Below are 22,391 nucleotides of genomic sequence, written 5' to 3' on the forward strand. Positions count from 1 at the left end.
TAATCATTATTTATTTTATTGTTCAAAGTGTCACAGATATTAGAAACTTTTTCATACATTGGTTTCTACATCCTTTTGATGTGGCCCCATCATTTTCAATTACTTGTTACTTTTTGAAACCACAAAATGTTTCAGGATCATCTACTATTTTCACTGTCCCAACCTTAGAACTGACCATTTCTTCAAAGAATGCTGGTTCATTTTATTAGAGAATGGCACGTAAAAATCAAGATGAGTATAGGACTCTGTGGGAGAGGGAGAGGGTGGGATGATTTGGGAGAATGGCATTGAAACATGTATAATATCATATGTAAAATGAATTGCCAGTCCAGGTTTGATGCAGGATACAGGATGCTTGGGGCTGGTGCACTGGGATGACCCAGAGGGATGGTAAGGGGAAGGAAGTGGGAGGGGGGTTCAGGATGGGGAACACATGTACACCTGTGGCGGATTCATGTTGATGTATGGCAAAACCAATACAATATTGTAAAGTAATTAGCCTCCGATTAAAATAAATAAATTTATATTAAAAAAGATGAGTATATTAGACGTGTTCATTGTTACTTGTGTTTTAGCCATATATAGATAGATATAATTCAGCTTTACACAACAATATCAGCAACATCAATGTCAACTTAGAAACACACACATATATAATATTGACAATTTTATAATTAGCAATAAGAAACATAGCTAAAACATGGATAATTCAATAAAACATTATAATTCATGATTGCAGTGAAAATTTCTGTGTAAAATATTTTTCATTTTTTAATAAAATAAAATTCTAAATTATAAATTTTTTTGGTATCCATTTATTGAATAAAGTATCCTTTCTCCATTGTATGTTCCTTGTTACTTTGTCATAAAATAATTCTCCACATATTTGTGGGTTTATTTCTGGCCTCTCAATTCTGTTTCATTGACTTATGTGTCTATTTTCTAGCCAATTCCATGCTGTCTTGATTACTATAGCTTTGTAATACAGCTTGGAATCAGGGAGCATTGTACCTCCAGTTGAGTTCTTCAGCTCCGGATTTTCTGCTTGATTCTTTTTGGAGTTTAAATATCCCTGGTAAATTATTCTGTTAATTAATTCATTAATCTTGTTCCTGAACTCAATGAATTGCCTGAGTTTTCTTGTCACATTTCGGGTTTCTTCATGATAGTTATTTTGAATTTTCTGTCAGATTATGATATTCTGTGCTTTTAAGTTTGGTTTTTGGAGAATTTGTATATTCTTTTTGTGGTACAGTGTTCCTGTGGATCTTCATGAAGCTTGAGTTGTTCCTCTGCTGGCATATTTGAAGTAGTGAATGCTTTTCTTCTTTAGGTAATGTTTTCTTTCTTTTCTCGGCTGGTAAAGAATCCACCCGCAATGCAGGAGACCCCCGTTTGATCTCTGGGTGGGGAAGATCCCTTGGAGAAGGGATAGGCTACCCACTCCAGTCTTCATGGGCTTCCCTGGTAGCTCAGCTGGCAAAGAATTCTCTTGCAATGTGGGAGACCTGGGTTTGATCCCCGGGTTGGGAAGATCCCCTGGAGAAGGGCATGGCAACCCACTCCAGTATTCTTGCCTGGAGAATCCCAAGGACAGAGGAGCTTCGGGCTCTGCAGCCCATGAGGTCACAGAGAGTCTGACACCAGTGAACAACTGAGCAACTAAGCAGGAGCAGGAAAGATTCAATGGGTTAGAAATTAGCTGCCCTTCTATTGTTTTCCAGTAGGTGGCGAGATAGCACAAGTTTTTTTGTTTTTTTCTTACATACGCTCGCTCTAGTTCTATTTGAGTAGGCACTTTCCACCCTCCACTAGCTCTGTCAGAGGTGTTTGCTGGTGCTGGCATGTCACTGCTTTGGAGTCTTCGGTGCCCTGCTACCACTGTGTCACTGGTGTTGCTGCCTGAGGCTCCAGGAGAGTGAGGCTGGGTCTGTCCTCTCCTGAGTCACATACAGGCTTGGTCTTTGGTCTCCTCAGGGTGATGAAATTTGGGGAAAGTAAGGATCACAAGTTCCTCTGCTGTGAGTGTTTGGTCCTTATCAGTGGAGCCAGAGATCAAACGTTATTTTGTTTCATAGACCCCTTACCCATTTACTATGAGTGCTGATGGCAAGTGACACAAGCCTCTCCAACCACTACATGGGGATGACTGAAAATGGAGAAAGAGAAACAGGGCCGCAGGTGGAAATGAATAAGAAGAATGAGCTAAGTGGTAGGAGTTATTTAGTTTGACAAGTGTCTGAAAAGGACTGGAGAGCAGCTATGTTAGAAAGGGATCTTAGAGATTGATTGATGTGTTGGTCACAAAGGTATATACATTTGATATGCAAATCACTGTGTGCTTTATGTACTTTAAACAGATACAAGAAAGTTATTCATTAATAAAAGATAATAATGAGACAGCACTGCACTTCATTATGGTTACAATTAAAGAATGAAAAGAAATGCCCAGTTAAGTGAAAATGGAGAACATTTGGAATACTAATAAATGGCTGATGAGATTATTAATTGGTACAAGAACTTGAAAATTAGCAGTATTTTCTAAAGCTAAACAGATTCATACCCTATGACTTGGCAATTCCTTTCTTATATATACACCTTGTAGTACAACATACTTGTATTCATCAAAAGACATGTACAAGAATGTTCGCAGCAGTGTTTATCAAACAGCCAAAACCAAGACAGCCAACATGACCACTGGCAGTAAAATAGATAAGTTAAATTTACATTAATTCAAAAGATTCTGTATAGCTATGAGAACGAACACACTGTATCTACACGCGACAACTTGGACGGATATAAAAAGCATGATGTTAAATAAAAGGAGAAAAACACAAAAGCGCCATAATGCATGGTTCATTTATACAGTTTAAAATTGGTCAGATTTAATCTGTGGTGTTAGAAGTCAAGAAAGTTGTTATCTTCAGATGGGTGTAGTCAGGACCGATATGAGGAAGGTTAGGGAATTACAGGTGTAATAATGTTTTGCTTCTTGGTTTGGGTTCTGGCTGCATGGGTTTATACTGCGAAATTGCAATGAGCTGTACAATTTATGACTTATGTTTGACTTGCAAGAAAGGTTACACAGAATCTTAAAAAGGTTACACAGCACTAACCATAGGAAAGCCATATGTGAGAAGGAATTAAAAACCTATGTGAGGGCAGATTAACAGAGATCCACATTTCCCAGGGAAAAGAGCATATGTTGGCAATGGTGATTAGAATGGGAGTGGGATACAGAAAAACAAACAAATAAACAAACAAAAAAAAAAAACCGGGCCTCAAAAGGCAGCCAGAAATCAAATGCAAAAAATGTACTGAGTAATTTAGTACAGTTTCGGGCAAGTGTGCTAGAAGGGAAATGTTATGAGGCTCATTTATTTCATCTGTTTTTTTTAATGGTCTGGATAAAGATAGGGTTAGTTATACGGAATGCATCTAAAATTTAGCAGCAGGGAAAGAGGGACCAACATGGAACTTTTATGGTACTTACAGGTAAAAGCAGGTGTCAGCCACAAATTGGCACTTGCCATGGATGCTTGCCATCTACCTCTACAAGGATTAATATCCTGCTGAAGCTCCTGATCTCCAACACCCCCTAAAGGAGTTCAAGGTGGAGAATAGAAATGAGGTGCTCTGTGCTCCAGGAAACTGGCAGGACATGTCCTCATATAGTTAAGATTTTCTCAGGAGTTGATTTTATAAGCCCAATTCTTGTATCTCCTTATATCTAGAAAAGCACTAAAATCCTTCTTTGTGGTGACAATTGCTTCTCATGACTAGCAGAATCTTCATGAGACCAGCAGAAACTTTCTACAAAAAATATGCACTTGATTCCGTGTCCTCCCCCTTTACCAAAATCACTTATATACTGACCTTCCGCCCTTACCTCTTTGGAACAATTTCTCAGAGCTACCTGAGGGGCTGTCTCCTAGGCTGCAGTCATCATATTACCCCCAATGAAACTTAACTTGCAACTCTCACATTGGGGAATTCTTTTTTTTGTTTTTGTCAACACAGGCTATACTGGCTGAGTGGTACATAGATTAGTACTGGTCTTTCCTCTCTTCTGTCTGCAGAGTGCTGGGAAAAATAGAGTCAGACCAGGAAACCAAAAGACACAGGCAAAATGAAACCATACAGTTTCTTTATCAATTTAACTATTTTCATATTTAACTATTTTCATTACAACATTCAAGTCCTTGGCCTTTCTGTGGCTATAGCAAAGGCTAGTACCTAGTCCTGCCAACTTGAGAACTACCTATGGGCTGCATGTACAGCAAATCTCTCTGAGGTTGGAAGAGAAATCAGGCTCAGTGTAGTTTGAAGATACCTTGCAGAACAATTGGCCAGGACAATATTTATTTATAGATTCATTCCTGAATATGACAAATGATTGGCCTATATTCCCAGACAGGCCTGTCCCATTTGGAGTTAGAAGCTTACTTAAAATTGAGTTGATGATCGTTTTTAAGTTACTTCATTCATAAAAGATATCCTCACTGACAAATAAAGCAGAATTTTTAACCAATGCAATTAGATATTTCCTTTCTGAGTGAATATTAGTCTCTCAGCCATGTCTGACTGCGATACCAAGGACTATAGCTCACCAGGCTCCTCTGTCCATGAGACTCTGCAGACAAGAATACTGGAGTGGGTAGCCAAAACCTTTCTCTGGGGGGATCTTCCTGACCCAAGGATCAAACCCAGATCTCATGCATTGCAGGCAGATTCTTTACCATCTGAGCCACCAGGGAAGCCCATTTGCTTACTTCTATCTCTTTTGAAATAGATATTTGAGGGGTTTTGTTATTTCTTATTTGTTTTTTACATTTTATTTTTCTAGCTTTTCTCACAGAACTGAAGAATGGCCATTGAAATGGACACTTCGCAGCACATGATGTTATGAAACCTCTTGTGTTCAAAGAAAATAATATCAAACATATAAACTGATCTGTTTCAGGATTGGGTTACAGTTCACAGGTGTCTCTAATACTCGATGAATGTAATTGCAAACAGAGGACAAATTGGATTTTACCAGTTCTTGAAAATACGCTTCTATTTGAAATAAAATATTCAAGGTAGTTATTGTTGTCCAACTACATTGAGTAACATGAGGAGCATAAAGGATTTAAGTAAATAAGATATTCAATTTCTTAAATACTTTTTCAGCTAGATTATTGTCCTGTGAAAATGAGAAGTTGGGAACATTCTGTATCACAAAGGCTTTACACATGTTATATAACCTGTCATGACACCATTTGAGAAGGGAGATTTTGTATATCACAGAGGCGTTTATTTTCTACAAATATTTACTGACTATGTTCTATTTACATAGTCCCATGACAGTATAATCAGGGCATTGTCATTGCACAGTTCTGTGTAGTTTGTTATAAATAATATTCAACATAAATGTAATCCTTCATAATTGATATAGCATTGCTGCTATTGTTCAGTTGCTCAGTTGTGTCTGATTCTTTGCGACCCCATGGACTGCTGCACTCCTGGCCTCCCTATCCTTCACTATCTCCTGGAGCTTGCTCAAATTCATGTCCATTGGGTCAATGATGCCATCCAACCACCTCATCCTCTGCTGCCCCCTTCTCCTCATGCCCTCAATCTTTCTAGAGTAAAAGAATAGTATCTTGCATATTACCTTTGTAAGAAAGTACCATTGGTAGCATCATTTAATTGTTGTTAATTAGTATCCCTGCTACTACTAACAGATATAGAGAAAAAATGCATTCAGAAAATAATAAAATAGAAAAAGAAAGAAAGGAAGACTCAGAAAGATCAGAAAAAGAAGTAATACAAACAATAAACCAAACTGGCCTTGATAGTTGTTTTATTTTGTTTGATTTTCATAAAGAATCAGTAAGGCAAGAAACCCTGAGGCTTGCCAAAGATCCCTGAGCAATTAAGAGGGAGGCAGTGCTGGCCCAAGTATCCAGGGAAGCCTCATGATGGAGAGATAGTGAGAGGCTGAGAAGAGTATAAATTCAAGTTCCCAGTGTCTAATCCTAGGATTTTTAAAGCTTCCTAAGACAAAGAAAAAATGGAGAATGAAGAAGAGAAAGTAAATGGGGTATCACTTCAAAAGTATTTTTAGTAGTGTCATAATTTATCCATAAAAAACAGAGACATTACTTTGCCAGCAAAGGTCCATCTAGTCAAAGCTATGGTTTTTCCAGTAGTCATGTATGGACATGAGAATTGGACTCTAAAGAAAGCTTAGTGCCGAAGAATTGATGCTTTTGAACTGTGGTGCTGGGAGAAGACTCTTGAGAGTCCTTTGGACTGTGAGGAGATCCAACCAGTCCATCCTAATGGAAATCAGTCCTGGATATTCATTGGAAGGACTGATGCTGAAGCTGAAACTCCAATACTTTGGCCACCTCATGTGAAGAACTGACTCATTGGAAAAGACCCTGATGCTGGGAAAGATTGAAGGCAGGAGGAGAAGCGGATGACAGAGGATGAGATGGTTGGATGGTATCACTGACTCGATGGACATGAGTTTGAGTAAGCTCCAGGAGTTGATGATGAACAGGGAGGCCTGGGGGGCTTCAGTCCATTGGGTCGCAGAGTCGGACATGACTGAGCAAATGAACTGAACTGAATTTATACTGGTGAATGTATTTATATTTTCATTTATATTTGAAGGTTGATTTGCACTTTGAAAAGCTATACTTTGGCCACCTCATGCGAAGATTTGACTCACTGGAAAAGACTCTGATGCTGGGAGGGATTGGGAGCAGGAGGAGAAGGGGATGACAGAGGATGAGATGGCTGGATGGCATCACCGACTGGATGGACATGAGTCTAAGTGAACTCTGGGAGTTGGTGATGGACAGGGAGGCCTGGCATGCTGCGATTCATGGGGTTGCAAAGAGTCAGACACGACTGAGTGTCTGATCTGAACTGAACTGAAACAGGCACAAGATTATATTTGTTTGAGACATGACGCATATTGACACCACCATTCCATTGTTTAGGAATTTTCCAAAAATAATATTTAATTGTGTACACATATACAATATATAATAAGTAGTGGTAAAGAACCCGCCTGCCAATGCAGGAGACAGAGACAAGGGTTTGATCCCTGGATAGGAAACATCCCCTGGAGGATGAAATGGCAACACACTCCAGTATTCTTGCCTGGAGAATCCCATGGACAGAGGACCCTGGAGGGCTACAGTCCATGGGGCAACAAAGAGTCAGATATGACTGAAGTGACCTAGCCCACACATATTTACTTCAGCTTGGCATTTGCAGTGGTATGGAAATCTTTTGCTATATCAACAATAAGAATAAATAAAATATCTGGAATCATTAATAACAGAACATTTTAGAGACTTACCTAGGACTTTGCTGTAGTATGAATTCCACTCACCCCAGTAGGATTGAAATATATAATCTTGCAGGGGATAAGATATGGTGTTTTTAAGCCTTTCACCAAAGGTCATCTGGTCCGTGAGCTCGGAAAGGGCTGCAGGTACATAGGACACAGGTGCTGGAATTTTTCCGCAATGTCTCTCCACTGTTGAAGCTGGGGAGAACCTCAGGGTGTACATAAATGGAATTCCTAATTTCAGAGCAACCAGATCTCCGCAGATTGTTACTGGGTCGGCCAGCAACACATCAAAACGACTTTTCCAAAGTCTTGCCATTAACTTGGGGTTGTTTAATACTCCATCACAGATTTGTATATTAATTAGGAAGAAAGTATCTAGGAGTTTCCCTAGTTCTTTATAGAAAGTCCAGAGTGTGAGAGGAGTCGGTCTGTGATCTATCCACAACATTATCATATGTTCAATTAAGGAATCTATATTGCTCTTCTTGTAGGAAACAGGTATCACCTCAAAATTCACAGAAGAGTCAGAATTGGAGTTGATGAATAGAGTTGCTGATGAAGCCAGTACAGTCACATTGTGATTTCTTTGATTCAACTCTTCTAAAATTATTTTAATATTTAACCAATGGCTACCATCCGTTGGCCAAATTAGCACATTCCCACTTAGAACAATTTCAATCAGAGTCAAATTAAAAATCAGGTGATGGTAAAACTTCTTAGGTATGGTGACATCCATTATGGAAACCTTCTTACTGTAGATCTTTTAAGATGAAAAGAAGCTTTCAATGTATAAAGTATTTAGGTAGATTATTTTTTTCAAATGAAATAATATTTACTGTGACAGCTGTATTTTTCATAACTCAACTGATCTATAGATTAAAAGGAAAACAATATAACTCAAGTTCTTAAATGTATTAATATGATTATTCCAACAAAAGAAATGAAATCTGGTGCTATTTTAAAGAAAGAGAAGCAGATGGGTTATAAGCCTGATGCCTGTGTTTTCTGCAGTAGTAACTGTGATTTATAAAATGTATATTCAGATTAGTGTATCTTTCCCAAAATTAGTTAGATGAAAAATAACAGTTCTCACTGCTATGGCCACTTTGTCAAGACTTACAGTCCTTTCAAGCTGGATGTCTTTAACTATAGGACATTTTTACATGCATTGTCTGATTCAGCTCTTTTCATAGCTTGCTTGGCAGAAGTGATTCACTCCATTTCATGGATAATGAAACTAATGTTTAATTGCATAATCCAAAGCATATTTGACAGAATAGTACAACTGGGATGATAATCATGATAATTGTTTCACTCATTTCTAACTTCTTAAATGTCATGCCTCATCTTTGTAAGTTTTAGGAACTTTCGCATTGCCCAGTGATGGGCATTATTACCATTTCCTCATGGCTCATATTTAGCAAAAAATTAAAAACAAGATTCACTTAGAGGAAGTTTACTAAAACACCTCAAGAAATTTTTAGATTAATTGAGTAATAAATTACTACGTATTTGATAGAGAACTTTTCTTCTGTAATAAAGCAAATTAATCACTGTCTCCTTGTTATAGGGAAATTTTTATTTTCTTGCCTATGATGTATTTACACACAATCAAGGAGATAGGGATCAGCACTCTAAGGAACCACACACTTTTTACTCAGAGCTGTTTAGTAGCTTAACTTAGGTGGACACTAGACTTCATCAGTCACACATTCAGAAACTGTCCTTTAATAAAGTTTGTGACCCTGGTGAATTACCAAGATCCTCTCAGCTTTAGAGATGATGCTAATTTGCTATATTACATGAGCAATAATATCTGCAAAGCTGCTTTGCAAACTGCTTGGCTCAGAGCAAGAGTTTAGTAATGCTGACAGTCTAATAAATTTGCCGAAAGATTGACCAGTAAATCAGTGGGCTAGCCACAGAATTACTGGCTAGACATGGATGTCATGATATCTATTAGTTGAGGTTCTTAGTGAATACCAAATCGAACAAGGTCAACTATTAATATACAACATTGCTGTTTTAAAAGTTAAAATATTTAAAGGCTGCCATTAAAAAGGGAAAATAAGAACAAATAAAGTGATTAAAAGAATAGAAGGTGGGAAATAAGAATGGAAATTAATTGCTGAATTTTATCCTCATAATCTATTGCCTCTGAATTGTGTCCTTTCAGACCCCTAAAGAACAAGAGGACCAGGAAAGCAGAGAAAGGGAAAGAGAGCACAGAGAAGTGATACATTTAGAATGATTATATTTGTGTCCTTTCAAGAGCTAGCCCCAGTTTGATTATAGTGGCTACAATTTTAAAATTGATTAGATTTTGAAGAAAAATAGCAAGAGAAGAGTGTGAGTAATAGTGAGGTCCATTAAAATAGGTTTAGTGAAAAGAATTTGAAATATCTTCATAAAGAAATCTATTGCTATCATGACCTTCTTACAGAAAGGAGACAAAGCACATATAAAGAATAACTGAAAGTTTATATGTTAAATACTGAGCATATAAAGAATATAAACTGAAAATTTATATGTAAAATACTGAGATTTGTCTAATTATCGAAGTCCATGTAAGTATAGTATAATAATTAATTAGAGATTACTGTCAATAACTATGATAACACTTATCAAAATATACCCCAAATCAAATGCAAGTAGGCAGCCCTAAATTACCCTAAATAAAAAAAAAAAAGAAAATTCAAGAACTCATGGAGTCAGCTTTCCACTGTTAAGTGATCTCTTCAGGACAATAATATAATTATCTATTTTAATAAAGACAATAAGAGATAAAGTTGATTAGTAAGTGATATTATTTATAGAGAGATAGATATTAAATTATTCTTGACTGTTGAAATAATCTCATTATAATCAATAGAGGTGTCTGTTTTTTTAATTCCATAATTTCCTATATGTCTAAATTATTCATAATTTGCAAATTCAAAAAATTAAGAAGAGATTAAAAAATAAATTGTGTTTGGGGACATAAGCTGATTAAGTATAAGCTGATTTAAATTTCCATCAGTGAAAAAATAACAAGCCAAATGTGCATAATTTCATGAAAAATTAAAGTTTTGTAACTTAAAACAATCACACATTTGTTTGTTTTATTAGTTCACTAATAGCTCTTCTGAATAAGGTTTCAGTAATAGCATTGTGAAATTGTCATTCTGGAGACAGCATATGTCCAATTGGCCCAATTCCATTGATTCGTATGTAAGAAAACAGGTCAAGAGAGGTTTTAATAATCTGAAAGTCATAATGCTAGAAATACATAAGTATTTTGGTTTTCCATCCAATATTTTTTCTTCTATATTCTACTTTTTAAATGAAATAGTTGAGGTACATTTTATAATAGTAAAAATTAGAAAATGCTGTATTTCACAATTGTGAATATTTGATAATGGCATCTTAAATGTAACCAAAAAGCTCAGGAAATAATTTTAAAAGTATATGCCTGTGAAATATAAGTACCACAACTGAAAACTAGATCAGTCAAAGAACATTTGTACCAATTACAATACTGTTATTGTACTTTGAATTTTAGGGGAGGAAAAACACTTTCCCTTTACCTTTTCTAGATTCTTCTGACTCATCTAAGAATTAAATCAACATGAGACAGATAAACAGGGGAAAAACCAAATTTAATGACATGTATGGCACCCCACTCCAATACTCTTGCCTGGAATATCTTATGGATGAAGGAGCCTGGTAGGCTGCAGTCCATGGGGTCGCTAAGAGTCGGACATGGCTTGAGTGACTTCACTTTCACTTTTCACTTTCATGCATTGGAGAAGGAAATGGCAACCCATTCCAGTGTTCTTGCCTGGAGAATCCCAGGGACGGGGGAGACTGGTAGGCTGCCGTCTATGGGATCGCACAGAGTCAGACACGACTGAAGCGACTTAGCAGCAGCAGCAGCAGGGTCTCCATAAGACCGCTAGGAAGTCCAAGAACAAGCTAGATAATTGAGGCTTGCGTGCCACCTAATGGCTCAGACAGTAAAGAATTTGCCTGCAACGCAGGAGACCCAGATTCAATCCCTGGGTCAGGAGGATCCCCTGGAGAAGGAAATGGCAACCCACTCCAGTACTCTTGCCTGGATAATCCCATGGACAGAGGACCCTGGTGGGCTACAGTCCTTGTGGACACAAAGAGTCCAACAGGACTGAGTGACTAACTTTCACTTCTACTTTCATGCCACCTGAGAGAAGGGGGCAGGGCCTTGGGGTTTTAAAGGGGAGGAAGGAAATTCACATGGAGATGAAAAATCAAATATTTTGTAAAGGAATGTTTGCTCTGCCATAGTGACAATGGAACACAGAATGGGTTTTGGTCCCCAGGCCCTGGTGAGTTCCCTACCACAGCAGCCCATGCTCTCTGTAGATCTCTCTGGTGGAAGGGCTCTTCTGGGACCGAGCACCTTATCTAAATTATCTTAAGCTGTTAATGGGGAGGTTAAAAAAAAAAAAAAAGACTTCCTGAGTCTTTGTCTCTTATTAAAAACATTCAGCCCCAGATAATCTTCAAGCCAAAGAGACACTTTTGGGGATGGCAGGTTTTGTTCCCCTTCAGAATCAATTGCTCCTGTTCATTCTCTATTTTGAAAAAAAGGACTCTCAGTAGTAATAAAGTTTTCAGTAGTAACAAAGTTCTCAGAATATGATTTAATAAGAGTGTGTATATAACACTTGCTGGAGAATGTTAGTCATCTATATAAGACTAAATTGTTTGTTTGTTTAGTCACTAAGTAATGTCTGACTCTTTGGTGACCCCATGGACTGGAGCCCACTGGGCGCCTCTGTCCATAGAATTTCTCAGGCAAGAAATACTGGAGTGGGTTGCCATTCCTCCTCTAGGGGCTCTTCCTGACCCAAGTATCGAACGGATGTCTCCTGCATTGGCAGGGAGATTTTTTTACCACTGAGCCACCAGGGAAGCCCAATAAAACTAAATCAAAGTATCTTAAAATATGCAATTAGTTTGAATTGAAAATCTCTAAGACTATATTTTTATACAGGAGTTTTTCTTACAACATTTTTTCCTAAAAATGCCCTGGCTTGATGGTTTCCCCTTCCTGTGTGCTCCCTGAACGTTGCTCTGGATGTTAGGACTTAATAGTGCTGACTTATTTCTCATTGTCACTCAGATTTGGAGATGGCTCCATCGGCCGCAGAAGTCTGCAAACCAGTCCTAACACTGTTTTAGAAATAGGAGTAATCACCTCTTCAGTAACTTCAGAGTTTTTGGCCTTTCATCAGTGCTTCAATTATATTTGAGCTGTTTGATTAGCATTTAGTTAATTCACTTGACATTTTAAACTTCTGTGCACTTTCTTTCTTTCCTTTTGTTGTACCCTGCATAAACCTCTTTTAAAGCTCTATATAAAGAAATGCCAGCACTGGGTTTGGCATTAAATACTTCACCACTTCCTTGCTTATAACCTCAGGCAAGTTACTTAGGGTCATTACAAAATAAGCGGAAATGAAAGTGCCTATTTTCTGTAGTTATGAGTACTGAGTGAAGCAATTGTTGTTTAGTCACTAAGCCATGTCCAACTCTTTTGAGACCCTATGAGCTGTGCATACCAGGCTCCTCTGCCCATGGAATTCGCCAAGCAAGAATACTAGAGTGAGTTGCTATTTCCTCCTCTAGGGGATCTTCCTCACCCAGGGATTAAATCTGTATCTCCTGCATTAACAGGTGGATTCTTTACCACTGAGCCACCTGGGAAGCCCTGAGTTAAGAAATGTATGTAAATTATTCAGAATAAGAATAGCATTTGTGCTTAATAAATGTTAGTTATATTCCTGCTGTAAGAAGAGAATCTGATTTTAAAGCGATTAATTTAACCAGATCTCATCAACAGGGCTTACCTCCTCTCTCTACACCTCAGACAATGGCTGCCTGGGGCACATGAGCTTTAATGCAGATGTTCCCAAACGCCTACAGAGTTCTCCACAAGTGCAAGTCATGCTGTGTCCAGGTACCTCATACATGATCTAACACTAACAGTATTCAGTTCCAAGTTTCAAAAATGACTGAAGAAATACAAAGATATAAGGCTCAAGATTATTATACCCATAAAGATAACCTTCATTCCCTTTGCTCCCTTGAGTGGGAGCAAAACACAGTGAAAGTTCTTCCTGGGAATTGTGGAAGTCCCGCAACAAATTCCATCTTGGATATCACACCTATGGTTATCATCTGGCTTATGGGTAACTGCGGAAAAGGGAATGTTACTAGTGGTGATTTGAAAACTTCAAAGTAATCAAGGTCAATTGACATTTAAACTAGAAGAAGGAAAGGAGAGAGGGAAGCAAAGGAAAGACTAAGAAGAGAAAAACAGAAATAAAAATCCAAATCAAAACATATACTGCTCTTCAGGGAAAAGACCCCAACACATTTTTTTTTCTACCTTAAAATGACTACTGGAAATCAATCACTGTGCAGATAATACACACTCAGATTTGTCTCATTTCTAGCACTTTATTTTACGTAAATTACCTATGCTTAGTGAGTCCCTTGTTCATGTGAAGATATGAGTACTATGGTCACACTTTTTTTTGAAGGTCTGCTGTTTTTTCTATTGAACTTAATATATTTGCATGACTGTCTATTGTTATTATAGACGGCATTAGTTTTTAAAGGTTACTCACCTAATTATTCATCTCTAAAAATACATTGTTTATTTATATAAATCTAGTATATAAAGATCACAGAAAAAAACTGTTTACTTTTATAGTGGCCACAGAGTAAAACTGTTGTTAGTAAAAGGTAATATTTATGGATTATAGTGAGCATTTTTACTGGATTAAAAATGCTATATTATTATTTCCCTAAATGTTTCCCCAGTTTTTGTGGTAGCTTTTCTGTTGTTAATATAAACAAAAATGAACTTTACCTAGGTCAACTTTAAACAAATATATCTGAAATCTGCAAGAGCTATTTCTCACTTTAAGTTAATGTGGAGCTTTCTTAGGACCAGAAGGCTATCCTCAGGCAGATTGCCCCATGCAAATGGAGTCACTTGGAGACCTATGCCTAAAGGAATAGCAAGCTGCTTCATGATAATGTGGCCAAATTAAACTCCATCTACCAAATTAAACTAGGAGAGAAATAGAATAGATTTCAAAACTAAATACATTGAGAGGAAGAAGAACAGTATGCAAGAAAGTTTCATCTTAAAAGAGTCTGAAAAATTAAAGGAGAGAAAAATCCTTCTAAATGCTCTGGTGTTAGAAACACCTGTTTGAAAATTTTCTCAACCTAAGAGATATATGATTTGATTTTAACATGTTCACTATTTCTAAGCTTCAATATTCTCATTTGTAATTGTAGATTTTTCTTCAAAACTTCATTAAAGATTAAGATAGCTATTAAATGTGAAACACTCATCACACTGTACAGTGACACAGAAGAGATCAACAAATATTACATGGTATTACTATAATGATATTCATGAGTTTGAACCAAATATCCAATGTCTGAAATAAAAGAGGTAATTACCACATGATATCCAATTTCTAGCAATTAGAAGAGATTAAGGACTCACTCTAAGGTTCTTAGAGCATTCCACTGCTGAAAAGAATCTTACTTTTTTTTACTCCATTTATTTACTCCTCCATTTATTTACTCAGGTGTGAAAATTTGAGACCTGAGTGGATATGTATTTTTTGCAATGATTTTGATTAGAGCACTCAAGCTAAAGTAAAAGATAAATTTAAATTATAAGTTGGAAATAAGTTCTTTATACATCAGTTCTGTTCACAATCCTCATTTATCATTCTGCATGTACAAAGTCCACCAAAAATAAATTACTTTGTTGTATCAGTACTTTTCTTTCTTACCTGATCTTTTGAACATGACCGTTCAAGTCCCCAAACTTAAGAATACTGTGTTTTAGTAAAACGAACTTTAAATAGTCATTCTAAGTCTAACAGTGTAATTTGACTAGAAACATGATATTATCAAAATTAGAGGGTAAAAACCTTTTTAGAAATCTTCATTACATTCCCATGAATAAATTTGTTAAGAAAGATTATTCTAAGGTCTTAAGACAGGGAAAATAGTGTGGTTTTATTACCAGTATTAACTTACAAACACAATATAATGAAAAGTGATTTTGAGATTGCTAGCATGGGGAAGGTTTATAAGGGATAATTTTACCAACACAAAGAACCTCATAATCCTGATCATTATTATCCCAAGCTGGACAATGAGTAGTTGATAAAAAACATAAATGATGAGATGAGAATGCAGACATGTATCATGACCAAGGAGCTCTAGATGTGCATTCCTCTAGTTCACTAACTGAGATGCTGCACATGTTCAGATTTCACTGTTAGCTTACTACATGCTTGAGGGGTTAAAGAGTTTTCAAACATCTTTACAGCTTTGTTGCCTCATGAAACTGCCATTCCTTTATCCTCTTCCTTAAATTTTAAGGTACCGTTTTAGCCCTAGGATGTTGACCATCTCTTTATCTTCACTGGGTAGTTCATGATCACCACAGTAGCTGTGCTTATTCTCTCTAAACTCTAGAATGGGTAGATTTTTATTTAGATTCCAGGAGAGAAATATCTGTCTTCTTTTCAATTTGCGGGCAACTATTTAACATACCCAGAAGAAATGATGAACCAATTATAACTGGCATCCCTCTTAATACTTCTCACCAATAAACCCACTCATATGTGGTCAGTTAAGTTATAGCAAAGGAGCCGAGAATATACAGTGGAGAAGACAGTCTCTTCAATAAATGGTGTTGGAAAAACTACACGGTCACATGTGAAAGAATGAAATTGGATCCCTATCTTACAAATGTACAAAAATTAACTCAAAATGGATTAAAGACTTTTATAGTTTGAACTGAAACCAGAGAACTCCTGGGGGAAAACACGGGCACTAATCTCCTTGGTATAGATCTTGGGGATGCCTTTCTGGATTTTTCACCAAATGCAAAGGCAATAAAAGCAAAAATAAACATGTAGGACTACAACAAACTGGAAAGCTTCTGCACAGAAAAAGTAAAGTGCCAACAGCATTAAAAGGCAACCTATCAAATGGGAGAAAATATTTACAAATCATATATCCAACAAGGGGCTAATATCCAAAGTATATAAAAACTTATACAACTTAGTAACAAAAATACATACAATGTGACTGAAAATGGTCAGAGGACCTGAACTGACATTTTCCCAAAGACATACAGATGGCCAACAGAAACATGAAAAAGTATTCAAAAGCACTAATCATCAAGGAAATGAAAATCAAAACCATGATGAGTTATTATCTTACACTTCTTAGGATGGCTGTTATCAAAAAAATAAAAAATAAATAAATGTAGGTGAGAATGTGAAGGAAGGGAACCCTTGTGCAATGTTGGTAGGAACACAAATTGGCACAGCTCACTATAGAAAACAGTATGGAGGCTCCTCAAACAACTGAAGATAGAACTACCATATGATACAACAATTCCACTTCTGCATATTGATCAAAGGAAGTGAAGGCTCAGTTCAGTTCAGTCACTAAGTCATGTCCAACTCTTTGCGACTGCATGAACCACAGCGCATCAGGCCTCCCTGTCCATCACCAACTCTCAGAGTTCACCCAAACCCATGTCCATTGAGTCGATGATGCCATCCAACCATTTCATCCTCTGTCGTCCCCCTCCTCCTGCCCTCAATTTTTCTTGTATCAGGGTCTTTTCAAATGAGTCAGATCTTTGCATCAGGTGGCCCAAATATTGGAGTTGCAGCTTCAACATCAGTCCTTCCAAAGAACACCCAGGACTGATCTCCTTTACATGGACTGGTTGGATCTCCTTGCAGTCCAAGGGACTCTCAAGAGTCTTCTCCAACACCACAGTTCAAAGGCATCAATTCTTCGGCACTCAACTTTCTTTATAGTCCAACTCTCACATCCATACATGACCACAGGAAAAACCATAGCCTTGACTAGAAGGACCTTTGTTGACAAAATAGTGTCTCTGCTTTTGAATATGCTATCCAGGTTGGTCATAACTTTCCTTTCAAGGAGTAAGCGTCTTTTAATTTCATGGCTGCAATAACCATCTGCAGTGATTTTGGAGCCCAAAACAATAAAGTCAGCCACTGTTTCCACTGTTTCCCTATCTATTTGCCCTGAAATGACAGGACCAGATGCCATGATCTTAATTTTATGAATGTTGAGCTTTAAGCAAACTTTTTGACTCTCCTCTTTCACTTTCATCAAGAGACTCTTTAGTTCTTCTTTACTTTCTGCCATAAGGGTGGTGTCATCTGCATATTTAAGGTTATTGATATTTCTCCTGGCAATCTTGATTCCAGCTTGTGCTTCTTCCACTCCAGTATTTCTCATGATGTACTCTGCATATAAGTTAAATAAGCAGGGTGACAATATACAGCCTTGACGTACTCCTGTTCCTATTTGGAACCAGTCTGTTGCTCCATGTCCAGTTCTAACTATTGCTTCCTGACCTGCATACAGGTTTCTCAAGAGACAGGTCAGGTGGTCTGGTATTCCCATCTCTTTCAGAATTTTCCACAGTTTATTTTGATCCACACAGTCAAAGGCTTTGGCACAGTCAATAAAGCAGAAGTAGATATCTTTCTAGAACTCTCTGGCTTTTTCGATGATCCAACGGATGTTGACAGTTTGATCTCTGGTTCCTCTGCCTTTTCTAAAACCAGCTTGAACATCTGGAAGTTCACAGTTTACGTACTGCTGAAGCCTGGCTTGGAGAATTTTGAACATTACTTTGCTAGCATGTGAGATGAGTGCAATTGTGCAGGTAGTTTGAGCGTTCTTTGGCATTGCCTTTCTTTGGGATTGGAATGAAAATTGACCTTTTCCATTCTTGTGGCCACTGCTGACTTTTCCAAATTTGCTGGCATATTGAGTGCAGCACTTTCACAGCATCGTCTTCCAGGATTTGAAATAGCTCAGTTGGAATTCCATCACCTCCGCTAGCTTTGTTCGTAGTTTTGCTTCCTAAGGCCCACTTGACTTCACACTCCAGGATGTCTGTCTCTAGGTGAATGACCATACTGTTGTGATTATCTGGGTCATGATGATCTTTTTTGTACAGTTCTTCTGTGTATTCTTGCCACCTCTTCTTAATATCTTCTGCTTCTGTTATGTCTATACCATTTCTGTCCTTTATTGAGGCCATCTTGCATGAAATGTTCTCTCAGTGTCTCTAATTTTCTTGAAGAGATATCTACTCATTCCCATTCTATTGTTTTCCTCTATTTCTAACTTCAAAAAATATCTATGGCCCATGTTAATTGCAGCAGCATCTATAATAGCTACATGTGATTTCACATTTTTATTTATTCATTGATGTTGTTTTCATGTCTTGGCTACACACACACCAACACACCCACATCCACCCACCCACACACACACACACACACAGAGGTATATTATTTAGGCAAAGCAAAGGAGGAAATCCCAAATGACAACATGGATGGACCTTGGACCTTGAGGACATTGTGTTGAGTGAAATGTCAGACAGAAAAAGACAGATACCATAAAATCTTTTTATGTTTATATCTTAAAACAAATAAAACCTTAACTCATAGATATAGTAGAACATATTGGTGGCTGCCAGAGATGAGAGTAGAGGGTAGATGAAATGGGTGAAGGAGATCAGAGGGTACAAATTTCCAGGTTAAAATATTTAGATAAGTCCTGAGGATATTAACACACAGTATAGTGAATATGCTGCTGCTGCTGCTGCTAAGTCGCGTCAGTCATGTCCAACTCTGTGTGACCCCGTAGATGGCAGCCCACCAGGCTCCCCCATCCTTGGGATTCTCCAGGTAAGAATGCTGGAGTGGGTTGCCATTTCCTTCTCCAATGCATGAAAGTGAAAAGTGAAAGTGAAGTCATTCAGTCGTGCTCGACTCTTCGTGACCCCATGGACTGTAGCCCACCAAGCTTCTCTGTCCATGGGACTCTCCAGGCAAGAGTACTGGAGTGGGCTGCTACTGCCTTCTCTGCATGGTGACTATAGTTAATAATAATAAACTGTATTGTATATTTGAAATTTGCTGAAAGAGTTGATTTTTAAATTACTATCTCAAGGAAAAATTATTGTAACTATGTGCTGGCTGATGTTAACCAGATTCATTGTGGTGATCATTTAGCCATATATACAAATATCAAATCATTATGCTGTGCATCTGAAAGTAATTAATGTTATATGTCAATCATATCAGGCTTCCCAGGTGACTCAGTAGTCAAGAATCCACCTGCCAGTGCAGGAGACGTCAGAGACACAGGCTTTAATCCCGGCTCAGAAAGATCCCCAGAGAAGGAAATGGCAGCCCATTCCAGTATTCTTGCCTGGAGATTCCCATGGACCGAAGAGCCTGGCAAGCTACGGTCCATGGGATCACAAAGAATTGACACCACTAAGCACGCATACATGTCAATTAATATCTGAAGAATAAACCATATTAATCTCTCCTTCATCCTTAATACTCCACACCAATCAATTATCACCTCATTAATTTTACCTAATAAAGAGGTATTACAAATTGATTGGTCACTAGCTCCTAGACACTATCTTAAAATCCTTTTATATGTCAACCCATTTAGTTCTTTCAATAGCCCTCTTATCTGGGTAAATAACTGCAGGTACAAGGAAGCTTAATGACAACTTCATGGTCACAACCCTTGTTTGAAAACTGGTTATCATGAGCCTGTTCTCCTAAATGCATTATCTGCATTGTTTTTCTCTCTTTGTAAGCTACTTCACTCGTGCATGCTCTTATCACATCTTTCCAGGAGTGATGCAATGGCCTACATCTAACAACCTTTCATTCAAGGTCCACAACTATCTAAATATTTTACAAAAAATACAGTCCAATCATAATGCATTTCTTTAAACTTTCCCACTACTTATTATCTAAAAACAAAGATTTTTAGCATGACATACTAGAGGCTTGGTAAATACATATTGAATAAATTCATTCTTGCTGTCCTGACATCTCCAAAGTTATCCCTCATGCTTCCTAACTTTTACACTTTGACCTTCATGAATACTGAATACTGAACCATCAATAATATCCAGCACACATAGGCTGTTTTAAGACTCCACAATATTGGGCACATTGCTTCCTTCCTTACATTTCGTTTTCAGGAAAATTCCTGAAATTTCCTTCTGAGATGGAACACCTCAATTCTGAAGTTTTAAAAATACCACTCTCTTGACACACACCACCTGTCTCCTTTATATTTTTGCCATATGACATTAGAGACCCTGAAGAAACTTCTTTGGCCAATCTAATACTATCTCTGTCCTTTATACATATTTCCATTATTCACATCATTTATACTGTAAATATTTATTTTTATGTCTGGTTTCTCTGCTTGACTGTGAAATCCTTGAAGCCAGGAACTTGACCTCAGTCCTTGTTATAACCTCTCTATCTAGAGGGTGTCTAGTACACAGTAGGAAGTCTATGTGCAACAATCAAACATTTTCATAAACATATAATGTTTTTAAACACACACACACAAATGTTTATACTGGTAATGGGCTTGTAGAAAGCTTAATTTCTTCCAGGATTTTCCCACATCCCACTAGAGTTTCTAGGTAATTTCTGTTTTCAATACAATATCTAAATGAGAATTTAGTCTTATTTTTAAACTTTGGTGTTTGTCACAAAATGTTATCCATAAAAAAACTTATTTGGTATCTTCAAGTCCATAAAATTAGAAAACATCACCTTGTAGTTCCAAAGCATAGTGTCTTTTGTCTTCATTTTTGATAGCAAATGATAGTAATAGATAGTAATCAATATGTAGGGTTGAAGAAGAATAGCCATAGGGAAACAGAGAAGAAGCGATATAAAGCTCTGTTTGTTAAAACTTAATAATAAAAATGTAACATACCCAAAGCTTTACTATAGTAGGAATCCCACGATTTCCACAGAGTATTAAACATGTAGTCCTGTAGATGGTAGGAAATGAAATTTCTTATTCTGTCAGTGAAAGACATCTGGTCGGTGAGTTCTGATAAAATAGCAGGAACATAGGAAGGAGGGTACGGTACCTTCCCACAGTGTTTTTCCACTGTTGAGGCTGGAGAAAACCTCAAGGAGTAGATAAATGGTATTCCCAGTTTTAAAGCTATTATATCACCACAAGGAAAGACTGGATCTGATACCAAGACCTCAAATTTGCTTTTCTTCAGCTTTTCCATTAGCTTTTCGTTTTTGAGAACACCGTCACAGATTTCTCTGGCCACCATGTGGAAGTCCTTGATGACTTTGGCCATCTCTTGGTAGAATCTCCAAATGGTTAAAGGAGATGGTCTGTGTTCCATCCAGGTCAAAACAAAGTCCTTGATCACTCCTTCTATTCTTTCTTTGCCAAAGGGTACCTCATATATTTCGAATATCAGAGATGGGTTAGTGGTCGGTGTGATGAAAAGTGCACCAGAAGCAACTAGGACAGTCACATTATGCCCTTTTTTAATCAGCTCATCTATAATTATCTTAACATTTAGCCAATGACTACCTTCCATTGGCCAAATCAGAACATTCCCACCAAAAGTGGTTCCTAGGAGACTTATCTGAAGAGACAACAGTAGACTGATCTTGTTCAACATGATGTTGCTTGATGTAGAAGATGCGATGAAGTGTGACACAAATGAATTTCTCTGCTTTTTAAACAAAAAGGAAAGACAAATTATTTCTCATTTTTTATTCAAAACTTCTCTGTAAAAATGACATTAGTTGTGGTAGCTCTATAATCATAATTTTATGACAATTACAGATTAATTGTGTCATTTCTCAGCCTGGTGCTTTAGCTTTGGTTATGAATCTTGCTTTCTTATGCTTTTCTTGAACTTGATCCTTCAACCCTTCCTTTGCATCTTATAATTGTTAAATTATTATTATTAGGCTTCTTAAAGCTACTGTATATTCAATTCTCCACTCAGACCTAGGTACCAAAACTCCAGATAGAGCCAGAACTTACTAAAAAATGTAGAGTTGCTAATGCTATAGGTTTGCTAATATTTAATATA

The 22,391-nt window shown here is 37.3% G+C and overlaps 1 protein-coding gene across 3 annotated transcripts in view; it reads right to left on the bottom strand.

Annotated features, from left to right (window-relative positions):
• The window catches only part of LOC138442593 (UDP-glucuronosyltransferase 2A1), a 52,388-nt gene extending 30,368 nt beyond the window's left edge, over positions 1-22,020 (bottom strand). The window contains exons 1-2 of one of the 3 annotated variants that reach the window (XM_069594269.1): positions 21,256-22,011; positions 7,361-7,992 (exon numbers count right to left, since the gene is read on the bottom strand). In XM_069594269.1, coding sequence (XP_069450370.1) covers positions 7,361-7,992; positions 21,256-21,971 — 1,348 coding nt within the window. In that variant the 5' untranslated portion in view covers positions 21,972-22,011. Of the gene's footprint in view, positions 1-7,360; positions 7,993-21,253 lie in introns of all 3 variants that reach the window. The other 2 variants (XM_069594267.1, XM_069594271.1) reach the window with 2 other exon arrangements.
• Positions 22,021-22,391: the final 371 nt, after the last annotated feature.

Source organism: Ovis canadensis, chromosome 6, assembly GCF_042477335.2.
Source record: "Ovis canadensis isolate MfBH-ARS-UI-01 breed Bighorn chromosome 6, ARS-UI_OviCan_v2, whole genome shotgun sequence".
Taxonomy (NCBI): domain Eukaryota; kingdom Metazoa; phylum Chordata; class Mammalia; order Artiodactyla; family Bovidae; genus Ovis; species Ovis canadensis.